Raw genomic sequence first — 16,042 nt, forward strand, 5'->3', positions numbered from 1 at the left:
AGTATTGGTAATTTACATTGTCCATTAGAAGAACTGCACTAAATTTGATTTAAGTACGACCTGAAGTTACAGTACTTCAGTTGGCGCTTGTTGTCTCTTGCCGGTCCCTCTTTTCCTCTTCCACGCTCGAACATTTACACGTACATGACGAAATGTGGAACTATATCCACTCGTCTAAATTAACAGTGCCTAGATGAGCGTGTAAGCACGGAACTGGACAGGAGCTATGAATGGTGGTTCCCAATCAGGTCTTGTATTAGATACAGACTTTAATGATGGGCATGTGTGTTTTTATTCCCGCCCATCATATGTCCCGTGGGGTATAAATGCCCTGGAATCGAACTGATTAAACAGCACACTTTATGTGCATTAAAACACTGGGGGAAGAGGTTCTATTGCATTCCTTCTCAATAATTAAACAGCCCGCTTTGCTGGCATTAACTGGTCGCGCATGCCAGATTAGCCATTGCGACCTAAATTTAATTTCATCATCATCTTCTATCTGACTATTCATTGTTGACTTGTAAAACCGTAAAGATGGCTTCCAAAGTAGCCATGTTGTACGATTCTCATACAAATTGACATCGTGTCAGGCAATACCTGAAATCCGGAAGAGATAGCAAATGTGAGAATGATTAAGGTAGCACAAGACCTGATATAAGAGATAATAAATCAGAAAGGGTCAAGAAGAGGAAGAGTGTACAGAGAAATACAGACTTCAGAATAAGCAACAACAACAGCAGGAGCAATAATGAGTTCTCCTTCCTCAGAAGCAGGCCGTATCCCATGGGAAAGCCTGGACAAGACGGGGGCGTAATACAAGGTGATAATAGAGATTGCCAAAACCCCATAGAAACAAAACAGCCCTTTACAGAGCTACCCCCTAAGTTTATAGAAAAGCATATTACTCGAGTGCCAAATTGTTGTTGTTGTGTGATGGTATGTTAGTGGTTTTGTACGTAAGAGATAGATATGTGTCAATAAACACTTCGTTTCCATGGCTTGTAGGATAGTGTGCAAGTAGTGTAGATTTGTATGCATGGGTGGCAGTAGAGTGTCTTTGTATGAAAAGGTGGAAGTGAGTGTTTATTTTAGGCCCGATGGTCCATGGTTTGGCTGTGATGTGTAGATTGTTAATTTTTGTATAAGGGGTGTTTTCCTTCACGTCCGTACTTCAGGCATATTAAACTGTGGTCGTCAGTCTGGCTCTTGTAGTTGGTGATGGATATTTAAACGTTATAGACATAACACTGAGATATTTATAAATAATAAATATAACGTAGCGAACCTTAAGCCATAAGTTACTAATTAATCAGTTACAGTTATACTTATAATATACAATTATGTATATGCCAAACCTTAGTTGAATAAAGTGATCATAAACCTAAGACGATCACGTCCAGCTGCATAATGCGGCAACTAAATAATTTAGGACTATTATTAAGGTCCCCAAATAAGATTATATAGTGGTCTAACGTCCAGAACTACAAGGCCTAGCTGCACAATGCGTTAACTAAATAGATAACAGTCATTAAGACCTCTAAATAAACAATATAAGGTGGCAAAATCCCTGCCATCAGGACCTTCCACGTAATGCAGAAAACAAACTATTCGATTTGACCCAAATTGTTAACGCTAGGAAAACAAATAACTTCTGGCCAGAATAATAAAATATATTATTAAAGCCATCGCTCTTGTAGATCTTCTTTCTTATAACAGCACAGAGTCTTTCATCAGAATTGTGCAGGTATCATATTGTACCTTTCGGCCACCCGGGATCAAAATTATACCATGGATAAGAAGGGTGTCTTCGCTGGACGTGGGCGCCTCACTTCCTTCATACCTGCCTTCCTCGTTAATTATTAGAGTTAGCTGTGTACATACGCGCGATTGGTTGAGGCTCATTTCCACCCTTACCGACTATCTCTTCACAAGAGCTTACACACGAATTGACTGGAACATAATTCCCGAAGGACTCCAACCGAATTAAATAGCTCATTATGAGAGCATACATGCGTAGGAATTGTAGCTCTTTTCGCCTCGTACGATTAAATAATTAGAGAGCCTTGCCGGCATAAACTCGTCGCGCATTCCTTATTGGCGAAAGTGATGTAAATTCAAAATAAGTAATTAAGTAAATCTGGCCACATGTTGGAAACGAACATAGTAAAAAGTAGCAATAATATTATCAGACATGACGCTAGCAATGGAATTACTTCCAGTCACGGCCATGATTGCAATGAAAGGTCTTGGACTTAATGTAGCAACTGGCTGGAGTATAAGAACGCAGGAGAAAAGGATTACTCTTCTGCTGATATGGGAGAAAACATATGATAACATAATAAGTAGCCCAAAAAGAAAACAGCCGAGAAGACGAAGTGGGGACAAAACAACATGAAGGGAGCAAGTTACCCAAACTCCGATGCCGAGAGTGCTAACGACTGAGGCTTATGTGGAGGAAATAACACTCACATCTGGTCGAAAATCTATCATGGGTCAGTCAATTTCAGAATCTACAATGACTCACTCGTTGACTAGAAGGTACATCAAAAACCGTTACCTCCATTAGAAATTACACAACAGAGGGTTAAAAGACAACAAATAAGGAAGGGCCCAAGTAAAGGAATATTAACACATGAAAAGGGAAAGAGAGATAAAATACAGGAGCCCACACCAACGATACTCAAGATTCCCGTCCGGAGCTCTATATCAACTAAGTCACCCAAAATAGATGCATCTAAACCAATACAAGAAAAGGATGATCCTAACAAAGAGGCTCACGGAAGTATACCAGCATATTTATGATAAAGCTAGTCAATTGATAATCGCAGAACACTATACAAATAATATACCGGATATCCAGAACATCGAAGATCATGATGTTTTGAGGGAGTTAGAAGCAACAAAAACCAACAATTCACAGACCAGAGGGTGGAAAGCGGCAACAAACATGAAAGCATATGTTAACAGACAATTGATTGTCCCACGCCGCTTGCATGGGTTATCGTTAGAGGGTTACATAACGTCCATGGACTTGAAGACGAAATCGGGTTGAGCTATCCCATCTAGCTGTAATCGAGGTATAGAAAGAAAAGTACCCCAGAAGTCGTCCAAGGCGTTCCAGTGACGTACCGAAACATCTGGATAGATACTTCCGCTCCAAGCAGATAGACTTCTTCCACTAACAGCCTTTTTAAGGGCTACTGATTGCCTTATTTGCCATAATGGTTTTCAGTGTGACTTGAAAACAGTTTTTGATAATACTTACGACACAACCATGATCCTTTTAATACACGTTCAAAATTATACCTTCTTCCCAAATATGAATGAACAAAATTTCACTGGTCACTTTGACCTAATACAGATATGATTGCGCTTTATTTCGTAACATAAAAGTAAACTATGTACACAAAATTCAAACATATGAAACATGTAAGGAAAATTGTCTAACTATCATTGATAAGGATAATTGCACAGGTGGTTCACACACCATTGGTATTCTTAAATGTCCATTAGAAAAACGGACTAAAATGGATTAAAAGTACGACCAGGGTTTTCAGTGCATCCAGTTTGAGCAGGTTGCCCCTTGGCATTTTCTTTTCCTCCTACCTTGCTCGGACCACAAATTGAAGAAATGTGTGACTATTCCCACTTTTCTAAAATAACAGGTGACTCGATGAGCGTGTAATCACATAACTGAATGGGTGGTTATGCCCAACAAGCGTCTTACCATAGATACAGACTACCACGATGGACATGTGTGTTTCCAACCCATCGTTTGTCCCGTAGGGCATAAATGCTCCGAAATCTGACAAATTAATTAGCACACCGTGCGTGCATAAATGCGCTGGGGAATGGGGCACTTTTTCGTTCACCCGCGAATAATTAATAAACCTTCGTATGAGGGTACAAAATAGTCATATATTCTCAATCTTCGATAACGACTTAAATCCAACAGTCAATCAGTTAGTCTGGCCACCCATCGTTGCCTGAAGAACAACAAAAAGATGAGTTTAGTTGCAAAGTTACTTGAATTCAGATGAACCTAGAATGTGCTCCTCGCCTCCTAGACGAGTTGGTTATGGAGTCGATATAATAATCAGCCAAGCTTGAAGAAGAGAAAAAGATAAAGAAAAAAGAAGTGGATGGAAAGAAGAAAACAATTTTGCCTCATTTCAGAGTTGTGAGGTCAAACCTGTGGTGAGGACACCGTCAACACCACAACGCAAAGCACCACAACCAATACCACCACCGAGAGCCGCTGTCGACCAGATAGAGAGCTGGGAGGAGGAATTGAAGAGGCAATGGCAAGAATGGAAGCCTAAGCGACAGTAGCCTCCGCCGACGAGCCATAGAGCAAGGAGGGAATGTGTCTTTAGAACCTCTAAAACAGAAGATTGGGGTTCTGAAGCAACTCAAATTCCCTCCAAACTCGGGGCCCCGAGTGGGCGAGTGGTCTAAAGCGCTCTCCGTTACGGATCACTGCCACCTCACCTCTGTCTGCGTGGGTTCGTGTCTCGGATTTAGCCAATGAGGGTATGTGAGAAAGCTTGCCAGTAGCTTCTTGTGGGTCGGTGGTTCTTTCCGAGTTTTTCCCAGGTTATTCCTCCACCATTAATACTGGCAGCCATATCTAGCCTATCGTGTGCTGCAAAATGGGGTTAAACCTCACAATAGCAACCATCAAAACTCCCAACAACACGCATCAATTGAGATAATAATTGGAGTAGACGTTGTGTGTGTGATGCTAGACCTGGGAAATGCAGGCATTGACCAGTGCATCTGGAGCTCCCAAAATCAGCCCTTATCATGGCTAATCAGATCTCTAGAAAAGAGAGACCGAGCAAGTTGCCAAACAATAATAGTCTTTGTTGGTATTGTGTGTGTGTCTCTTTTCCCTTAACAAAACAATTGTCCCTACACTACTGACTGTTTGTTTTGTGTGAAAGTGGAGTAGTGTGACTATTCACACTAACTGAATTTACTTTCCTGATAGTGTGTGTTTGTTCGGATTGCTGATTGACTGTATGTGATGTTTTGGGTGTTTTTTGTTTTGAAGAAGAGCTTTTCTTCTCCACTATGTGTTGGTAGGAAGTAGAGTGTGTTTTATTGGTAATGGTGTGTTTGTGTGTAAAATATGTAAAGAATAATATTTTAGGTCCGCACTATTATGTCTTTGGGTTCTTTGATATTTGATATGTGTAGTTGGTGTACGGGGATCTTTTTTTCTAAACGAACATGTTTGAGATTTATAAAGCGTAGCGTTCGTCAAAAGAATGCAATAAACGTGATAGGCCTAAATGTTGCATCAGCATAGAGTCTTAGAACGCAAGTAAGACGAATGACGTTATTGGTCATTTGGGAAGAGAGAACAACTGAAAATTACTGGAGTAGTGCCCATAGGAGAAGAAGACCGACGACCATTATAAATAAGGATGCGAAGACAAGGGAGCGTTTAATATCCATTCCAACTCATGCCACCGATGGCGTCAACACTTCCAAAATCCTGAGCGACAAATCAACTATAACTAGAACCAAAACTACAACTCCTACTAGATAGCCCCACCTCAGTTTAACACCGTCGCGGGATACGCCGCCAAGTATAACTACAAATACATATTATACTACCAGTAGGACAATGAAGTCTCCCCGTCTGAGTAATATACAACCCATGATATACTCGAGGGGCAATAAGGTTAAGAAGTATACTAGCATGGATCGCTCGTACAGTGAGATAATTGAGTTTACTAAATCTCAGGATGCTCGTAACAAAAAAGGAGACATCTCCTACAAAATCAACACCAACTATGGTAGCGCAAACTGTATGTACAACAATACCGACGTTAGCAAGGTTACAAACAACACAGTGTACAAGAGTTAGCCCATCCTCAGGAACGGAATTAGAAGAGTAGCACCTGCTATGTAAATTCATTTGCTATCCAGAATCAAACACAGAATCTGTACACTATGCTCTATGTTGTTCACTAGCTCCAGTCCAATACACTTATCTGACATATCTTTTTTATAGGAAACTTTCACTTCTCTTCCAACACTAGCATTTTCTCTTACAGGGAATTTCCAGAGTTGTTCCTCTAACGCCATGTAAATTCTATTGCGTTAAACTTTCAACAACACTACTGAATTCAATAGAGGTAGATACAATGGTGACGAAATATTTACGCTACTTTATCTGAAGAGAACTCGATATTTACAGACATTATAAAATTCCCTTTAAATTTGAAAAGTCACTACAATTTTTATGCATTCGCTCCATCGACTTTATCGTAGATTGCAAAAGTAGCGTAAAAAGGTTTTAGTGATGATTATTTATTAGTCAAATTATTTCATTTCACCAATCAAAGTAACACAAGAACACTTGTTACAACAGGTCTAGAAATGCTAAAATGCCATCGAAAAAAGGCAAGTTAAGATGGTAGAAAAGTCAAAACTTTCAAAAGTCCCATTTAGTACTAGATTATATTTTAAGTAGCATGTTTTGTTTAGTATTTTTATCTTCTTTCGTTTCATATTAATATTTAAATCGGTAATACACAGTTACTAGAATATAAATACGATTTTTTTACAAACGTTGCTCTTAGCAAGAAAATATTATTTATAATGTATCTAGTAATACATTTTTTATTGTTTTCAATATCGGTTTTGGTTTTTCGTTCTCTGTTAACTTTGAAAAATGTATTCGTTTTAATTTTAAATAAAGAAAGCAATTTGTACTCAAAGAGAAACTTCCAGCCAGACTTTTCTTAAATGAAAAGGATCAAAACAGAAAGGATTGCAATGTGTTTAATATTAACTTTCTAATCTCCTTTTGACTTCGTCAAAACATCGAAAGAGGTCAGTGAAATAGATTAACGAATAAACTGCTGAAAAATATATGTTTACTTCATACAAAGAATATTTTTGTTTGATATTTCACATTAATACAAATAGCTTATTTAGAGCCAAGGTAATTGGAGTTAATTGCCTTGCCCGAGGCACACCAGGGTAGCTCAGCCATGTTTGTTCTAATGGTTTGATTCACGTGCCCTTTATGCCGTGAGTCCGGCTCCGATATCTAGAGGATAATATCAGAAAGTGGTTCACACAAACACGATGGGGTTGGATGAGTGGGGAATAACCTACCACGAGCAATGCAGGTAAAAAAAAATTCATTAGCTGAAGATCTTGTAGACCTAGTCATATACATAAAAATTTGCAGATCCTAGATGTTCACTTAATTTATCATAAAATATCGTACGTCACACGTAAGTATATTGAGCGATGAAACGAATTAAAGGTACATTATATAATGTTAAGTTTTATTTCATTACAATTATGGTACATTATATAATGTTAAGTTTTATTTCATTAAAATTATTTGATTAGTATTGTTTCAAAATCGGAACATTTAGTACTTAACCAATAAACTGCTAGCAAGTATTCAAATAAGATACGTTAAAACAGTCTGTTCAGCAGAGACAAACTGATTCCTGCCTTTATATTGTCTACATACATAGTTGCTGAACATATCACATATGTTGCCATTCTTCGTTGTTCGAGACTATATGTGACTCAGAAAGATGAATGTCAGGCATCAATTCAATTTGAACTCCAGAGTCTTGTAACAAGTCAACATGTACCAATAATCTGGCACAGAGCCTAACTGGGGATAAAAGGCGTTCATTATTATATTCATCAGGACCAAATCTACTTTAGAAAACAAGTATGCATGTGAATGTTTACAGGAAAGGCTTCATAAGAAAGCTATGAAACGGATGGCTTGTTTTCACTAGCAACGGTATTGCATCTTCACTAGAGTCTATATTGACTAACATGAACCTAAGACAAACGGTACAATTGATATATATTTTGTTCGTCAATTAATGTTCTGGATTCACGAGATTTTCGTGCCAAAGCAAAATGTGTTATTTCCGTGCAGACTCTATTTAATGTGGATATAAAATTCTAACAATTAAAACTAATTGAAAACAATAACATATTGATAAAACTTTAGACTGACCCGATTGTCTCCAATTTCAGTGTATCATGTACCTAGGACTTTATTCCCCTAAAAATGCAAAGATTTCTTTCCCAATGGCAGTGACTCAAACAGAGTTCTAAATGCAAGGGATAAAATCTATTCCAATTCACCTCACATTGATAGAAAGTCAGCTTTTAGTTTACACATGTACATCATCTGGTGTGTTATTAGCATCAGCTGTGTATTTAATGATGGCTTTTACCAGCTTCTTCCAAAATTCCTCTAATTTCTCTTGGTTCTCGGCGCCTGGCCATTCCAGTCTTGTCCATTTAAAACAAACCTTTCTCAAAGAAGAGGGAAGGGATCTGACCTTCACCTCTTCCAGGGTCATCAAGATGATTGGTTTTCCTTGATACAGGGCTATTTCCGCCTCAAACTCGCACCATCGACTGCGCGCAAACTCCTTTGAGATGATAAATAGCACAACACACGATGAAGTGACGGCATGTATGATCTCATCTGAGATACTTACTCCAACATCAAAGTCTCGATCGGATATGCACACTAGATTCTCCTTCTGCCCGACTTCCTTCTGGAGTCTTCCCTCAAGGTCAGGAAAAATTTTATTTAACACAATGTTGCTATCAGAAAAGCTATATGCAAGGTACAGAAGAAATCTTCGCTGCACGTGGAAATTGTCATAAACAAACTCGTTGAGTTGCTTGCGGATTCGTCTGATTCTGAGGATTCTCCTATAATGCCGGAGGTATAATACAACACAGATGGCCACTATGATTGGAATGGTACATAGCGCAATAAGACCTCTATACCTCAGAAACTTACAACTATGACTGTAGGAATCAATGTCGTCCGTATAAAGTGAAATTAAACCCCCAGTTTCGGCGCAAAAAAGTCCATTAATATCAGAAATGTACTGACGTTTAGCTGACAGCCACCGTAAGACGTCTTCCTGATCACAACTGCAACTAATTGGATTGTTGGCTAGTTTAAGATGAATTCCGCCGGCCTCGCCAGTCGAGTTATTATACTCATGTGCAGAATCGTCAATCATTTGTCTTGTTCGAGTATCAATGGTCGTAAGACTGTTTGTACTTAGATTTACTGATTGCAGATTGACCAACCTATGTGACAGCCAGTCAGTATTGCGTAAGAAGTTATTTGAAACATTTAAAATCTCCAGCTTTGTATTGAATATAAATATGTCTCCGGGAAGACAGGTGAACCCATTTGCTGAGAGATCCAAAACCTCAAGGTTAGGGTTACCCCGGAACAGAACGCTCAATTCATCGGGATTAGATTTCTCCATTTTTGAAAGAGAGTTCCCGTTTAAAAGTAGTGTCTTGAGAGCTGTTAACTCAGAAAGGGCTCGGCTAGAAAGATATTCGCACAAATTTGAAGAAAAGTCAAATGTTTCGAGTCGGTTTAAGCCACTTGCAAGCAGGTCCATTCTCAAAATGCAAAGGTGATTTAAGTATAGTTCGCGAAGTACAGTGTCATTGGGGAAAAGACATTGACTTCGACCTACACAATAAAAAGTTTTGATTTTGTGACAGTCAGTGCTGCCGCCAATGTTAAACACTTCGAGACTCTGTAAGGGTCGTATTTTTGTCTCATTATGAAAGTATTTGCAAAGGAGATGATCCTCTCTAGGACGCTCCGATTTGTCATCTTCGCATGATTGCTCCATTCTACCTTCGGGAAAAGGAACATTTGAAGCAATGAGTTTCCGCAATTTTTTTAATTGTAGTATCGCTTTAAAGGTTTCTTGGTCGATGAAAACATCGTTTCGCGACACATCGAGAATTTCTAAGGATGGGACATAAAGGTTTAGATTTGGACTTGCAAGTATCTTTATGTTTGACTCAGGTATGTACAACACTCGAAGACTGGTATTTCGAAAACAAGTGAAAAACTCATCATCAAGCATTCCTTTAAATGTCCAATAATGACCATCGTTTATACCTTCTGCGTAAACTTCTTCTAAAGATGACCCTGATATGATGACAATTTTGAAGAGCTGATCAAAATTTAGGTCTCTCGAGGTACTAACATCTAGGTATCTAAGTTTGAGCCTTAACGACATATTAACCGGAACAATTTTTGCATTCTTTACATGGAAAGAAAGCTTTGATAGACGCGGCAAAGGTTCTAGTGTTTCTATTGGAAATAGTGAGAGGTTTCTTGCAGGGGTAGTTATATTACTGACAATGTACAGTTCTCTCAAGGATACAAATTTTAAATGGAAAAATGCTTCAAACGGAAATTCTAGAGAATTAACATTCTCATTGTTATTGAATTCAAGTCTTAAGCTTGTAATGTTTTCAACAGGAAAATCAAAGAAAGCGTCTGCTGTAACGTTGTTATCAACATGTTTGTCAAACACACACACGCTTGAATAGTTCCCAGAAGTTCTACACTGACAAACTGGTGCGCATGGTTTTGCTGTGCTCATTACTATCAAGGTCACGAACGTAAAAAAAAGGCAGACATCAGGGTCAGTCCTCATTTTTAGTTGATATGGAATCCTCTGAAATATAAGCCGTGCAATGAAGTTAATAACATATCAATATAGTTTAAGAATTGAAATAATTAGGTAGGTAGGTTGGAAGGTAGGTATGTAGGCCGGTAAGTTGGAACAAGTATCGATGCAAGGTTCGAAGAACTATATATATAACCTTTGTGAATGTTTTGCAACAAATCATTTTGCAGTGATGAGTGTATGAAAGGTACAATTTATGAATAGTAAATTAGATGTCTGCAAATAAATAAAAACAACTGGGTTCTTTTACGTTTGCACTAATATATATGTTTTATTTTATAGACGGTTCTGGGACTCCTCAATACATAGCAGAATCCGCCCATTAAAGTTATCGGCCCATAACAAACTCGGGCTACCCAAATCGGTCCATAAAATACTCGGCCATGTTGTTACATACTGGTCCCAAGATTTATATAATATTAATGCGCGTATAATATTCTTTTTGTCAACGGTCGTTTATTTGTTTAAATTCAAAATCACTTTGCTTCTCTTCCAACGGTCATTTTGTAGTAGAACTATAGGGACCAACATCACCATTCCACAATAATTAACTTATGTAATGCATAGTCAACAGCGTTCCGTGCCTCTATGTTAATTTGAACTGAGCTGAAAGTAAGCACATGTCTACCCTACTACGTGTAACTGCAGACATGAGCCGACACGTGCTTACAGTCGCACTTTTCATCTGAGTACTGTATATTTTATATCAAAAGGAAACATTTTTCCAGTATTTTAAGTTTAAAGCATCTCTGTCCTTGTAAGTAGTCTATATTAATTTAATCACAATGACATTTAAAAATGCATACAGATAAGCACACAGAGAAAGCATACATTTCTAATTCTTCTGTATGTATTTAGTTAGTCTAAAAATGTATGTCTTTGCCGGTCTGTGCCCTATCTAGTTCCATCTATCAATACCAACCTTAGTTACGTATTTTTTATAGAAATTTAGTATCAGCAGTACATTTTCGACATTCAATTTAGAACCTGTTTAGAATGAACAATTTTGTTCTGAAAGTTTTATTTTTATGACATATCAGGTACCAAATATTCAATTATAGCGACTGAACTGATGTTGTTCAGATATATTAGTATTAAATTGTAGAATAACAATTAATATTGAATATAATCCGAGTGATTGAGCCCAAATGACCACTTTGACACACACTTTAAGTTTAACAGCAAATAAACTGATAAGGAAAATTCTAAACATGCGATATTTTAACATTTTCTTTCAAAGATCCACAGCAAGTAATTGTTTGCTGTTTAGTGTTCAATAAGAAAAAATGTTACCCATACCAGATCAAATGTAAGAACCGCCTTCTCCGTAATGAGCGGAGTGTATTATTGGCCGAATCTGTAATGGTCCGACTTTGTTATGGCCGACTCCTTTACAGGCTGAGTATGTTATGGGCTATCGCCCGTCACCTGATATACATCGTGTAGAAATCGTGTCTTAATTTATAAACTTCACCTACAAATTTTGCAGGGAATGGAACATATGACGTGTTTACTGAAGTTTCTTCATCATTTTCGGGATTTGTTTTTGTTCATATATTCGATCTGCTTTTGGTCTAGGGTTTTCTGAGATAACAGTTATTATGTGTTAAATAGTTTTCATTCTTGGGTTTCATGTGATGAAAAATAGCATTAAACAAATGAATCTAAATGACGCAATCATGATTTGACAAATTGTATGAAAATAGTGTGTGTTTATGTTGTTTATTGCAATTAAAATCGCAACAAATACAGGTACAAGATGCGTTGAAGACTTTCAGATTAAAACAGAATGACGTTCACATGATACGTTTGAAACATTTACATATTTAATAATTAAATATCTTAGAAATTTTAAAAGTTCACATTCATTATTGATGCAAGACAATTTCTGCTTTATAAATACATGTCGGAATCATAATCTTTTTCAGGAACTGCGCCTTGAAATTGATAATCTTTTACCAATGTACGACCCAAGTGGTTATGATAGTTTGAAGTCTTCTGACTATCTTTTATCTGTAAAATGCCTACGTGGTTAAAGCATTCCAGTATGGTAATAAACAATGACATAAAAACGAGGACGAAATCGTAAAGTAGTGCAAGTATTTAACCAAGCTTGAAGAAGAAAAACCCTTTTATAAATACGGACGAACTTGTTCCAACCTGCAGTTACTAATATCACTTAATCGCAAAAAATATATTACCGCGATATAGCACATTTGATCTTCTTGTAGAATAATTCAACATATTTTAACTAATTCATGCCTCATACCAAATTATAAAAATGATCTTACCTAAAGTCTCAACGTTGCAAAGACACTTGGACCCTTGTATGTAGGAAACAAGACGTACGACTTATACATATACATGAGAGAGAAATAAGTGATTCCTTTTGAAATAGTTTGTCAAATACAAGCGTGCAGACAGATGATATTTTGTATTGACCCTTTTGCAATAGCTCTAACCATTACTTATGCAAAATTGTAGATATCAGTTTATTGGTGCTCATAAATAAAATACAATTGGTGAGGAGTATGCAAACATAGAAGGCGTGTGCAGTTAAGTCTAAAAATGCAAATTCGTGACACGCTATTAGTTATGTATAAGCTATGATTGACCGCAGGTGGGGGTGGGGTGTCGGAAGGGACATTCATGAACTTTCTAGACAACACAAATAAACAAGGAAATTTTTATATTTTGTCTTACGTATCTAGACCGTAATCATGTTTCAGAACACAATCAGATGTATATGTTATGTTTAGAAACAACCACGTAAATTGCTTTTGTTATGATCATGAATTCATTGCTGAGATGGCGATCATAATAGCAACTTAACTAGTGATCATATTTTTTAGTTGTTGGCTGAAATTGAGGTAAAGGCTTCATTTTGTCAGCCTTATCGTATAAGGCAATTACGTAAAAAGACGAGTAAGATCTGTGTTTCAATACACGAGCTTAGCTATTATTACGATAGTATGGTCTTACAATAAGCAATACAAGAAAGTGAGAAGTAATAAACATTGTAGCATTAAAATTCAACAAATAATTGACTTCCCTCTAATACAAAGTGAAAGTGCAAACAAAACCTTCGGTATTGCGATTTAAATTCTTAATAATTCTTAAATTACATACACATATCCTAATACTAAAAGTTATGAATGTCTATGTCTAAGGATCTTAAGTTTGTTATGAAAACAAAATAAATTAATTCGATAAACAAATTATAGTCCAAATGAATTTCTGGACAGATCAATAATACAATTATTCACGACTGAATAATTATTCCAATTAATAATTATAATTATTGTATATGATTCTACTTGACCTCAGATTTCAATAAACATTTTCTAATAAAAACTAATTAATTAATTATTAACCAATAATTTCAGTCTGGAAAATTCGAAATGCTTAGAAAATAAAATGTGAGTTATAACTTTAACGTCAGTTACTAAACGCTAGAAATATTAATCAAATATGGGAAATGCCCAATGTGCCAATGTATGACATTTAGGTGACATCATAAATAAATTCTTTCTTTTGCTTCTACCATATTAACATATCTATGTATATCTTTTGGTCACACTAGGCGAAGGTCGATGGCAATACAAAACAAAAGAGGAAAAACTATCGCATTGCATACTCGTCACCATTTTTAACTTCATATCTCAGGTGACTTCATTACACAGCTTTCTTTAGTTATATTTTTTCATTCATATCTTCACCTTATTCATGTTTCAGGATACAATCGAATGTATATGCTATATTTAGAAACATCAAGGTAAATTTCATATGTTTTGATTACGAATTCATTGCTGAGATGACAATAATCATAACAGTTTGTTAACTCATGATACTAATGATAATATTTTTTAATCCTGGTCTGACATTTGAAGTAAATTCTTAATTTAGTTAGCCATAACATATAAAGCAGTTAAGCAAAAAAGACGAGGAACATGTGTTTTCATACACGATCTTGCTATTATTACCACTGTATGGTCTTAAAATAAGTAATAGAAAAGAGTGAGACATAGCAAGCTTTGTAAATAAAAATTCAACAAATAATTTTTTCCCATGAATACAGGGAGAAAGTTTAAAGAGAACTTTATGTATTGCGATTTAAATTAAAAATATTCACATCATTTCGTACACAGGTCCTAATAATAAAAGTTCTGAATAAATTTAGTTGAAATAAAAATTAAATCTAACGCTGAAAGTGTTCGTGCGTCTGTGGTGGCCTTTGTCTTGGCATTGGACTGATAGTCTTTTGTTGAAACACAGTCTTATAATTCCAAGTTTGAATTAACTATAAATCCCAGTGAATATCTATGTCTAAGAGAAAAAAATAGCTTAAATAAATAAATCATAGCCCAAATGAATTTATGGACGCAACAATAATACAAATGTTTCTGCTATATCTTAAAGCACAAATGAACAATTGTTCCAGTAGCAAGATTATATAGTATTCTGCTTGACCTCAGGTCACACTTAGCATTTTCTAATAAAAACTATTACCTTATGGAACATTACAATCTGGAAAATTCATAATTTTTACAAAATAGTCATATTTTGTAGGTCTGTTACTAAGATTAAAATATAGAACCTGGAATATGTCAGGTACACCCTGGAGAATATGTTAGCATTGTCTTAGTTGTTATCATTACTATTATTACTATCTTATATTATTATTATTATTATTATTATTATTATTATTATTATCATCATCATCATCATCATCATCATTACTTTGAAGGCAGCGAAGAACAATCAAACACGTTTATGATATAAATTGCGTCATAATCTAGATCTTGGATCAAGTTGGGTTGTACATCGTTTTTACTTTGCAACAGTCTTTTGTCCACCGTGTCAGTTCAAAGTATAGACTTGGGTAACTTAAATTGAACGTATAGCAAAGGGGATAAAATAAATAATGGAGATAGATTCAGCAAAAGAGAACCATGACTATTCATAAAGGCAGTCTACAAAGATAAAAAGTTAACAATATTCCAAGCGAGTGACCCAAAACATCGTCATTATATACTGTCTGATTATTCTCTTTCACGCCTCAAAGAACCAACTATAAAAGGAGTTACTGAAGAACCAACTATGAGCAAAAACGAATTACGAAGAGGTCTTTAAAAAAAACAAATAAGGAGGTCCTATAATTGATTTCTCTATAATACAAAGTAAAAATTAAAAATGAGCTTAAGTATTGTCAATTAAATTCCAAATAGTACTAAATGGTATATCACTAGTCCTAAGGTATAGACTGTTTTGAATGAATTTCAGTTTTTAATGTGTCATTAACCTTCATTGAGCCGATGTGCCAAGTCTTTGTGTATCACAATGATATAATCAGAAAATCTTTGAATAAATTCACAATAATGCCAAAATAGTACAAAACGTCAACGAGTAATTTGTAATTCCAATTGATATTATTCACATGTACCATTTTTCTCATATTATGTCTGACCACATCTGAACGTAAAGTAGGAAGGAAACAGTTTTGT

The 16,042-nt window shown here is 36.1% G+C and overlaps 1 protein-coding gene across 1 annotated transcript in view; it reads right to left on the bottom strand.

The window, feature by feature from the left end:
- Positions 1-3,336: 3,336 nt before the first annotated feature.
- LOC149787081 (toll-like receptor 4) overlaps positions 3,337-16,042 on the bottom strand; it is a 31,307-nt gene continuing 18,601 nt past the window's right edge. The window contains exon 2 of the mRNA XM_089977605.1: positions 3,337-10,526. Coding sequence (XP_089833731.1) covers positions 8,178-10,505 — 2,328 coding nt within the window. The 5' untranslated portion in view covers positions 10,506-10,526 and the 3' untranslated portion in view covers positions 3,337-8,177. The remainder of the gene's footprint in view (positions 10,527-16,042) is intronic.

The sequence above is a fragment of the Sinohyriopsis cumingii genome, chromosome 12, assembly GCF_028554795.1.
Source record: "Sinohyriopsis cumingii isolate HCF-2022 chromosome 12, ASM2855479v2, whole genome shotgun sequence".
In the NCBI taxonomy this organism is placed as follows: domain Eukaryota; kingdom Metazoa; phylum Mollusca; class Bivalvia; order Unionida; family Unionidae; genus Sinohyriopsis; species Sinohyriopsis cumingii.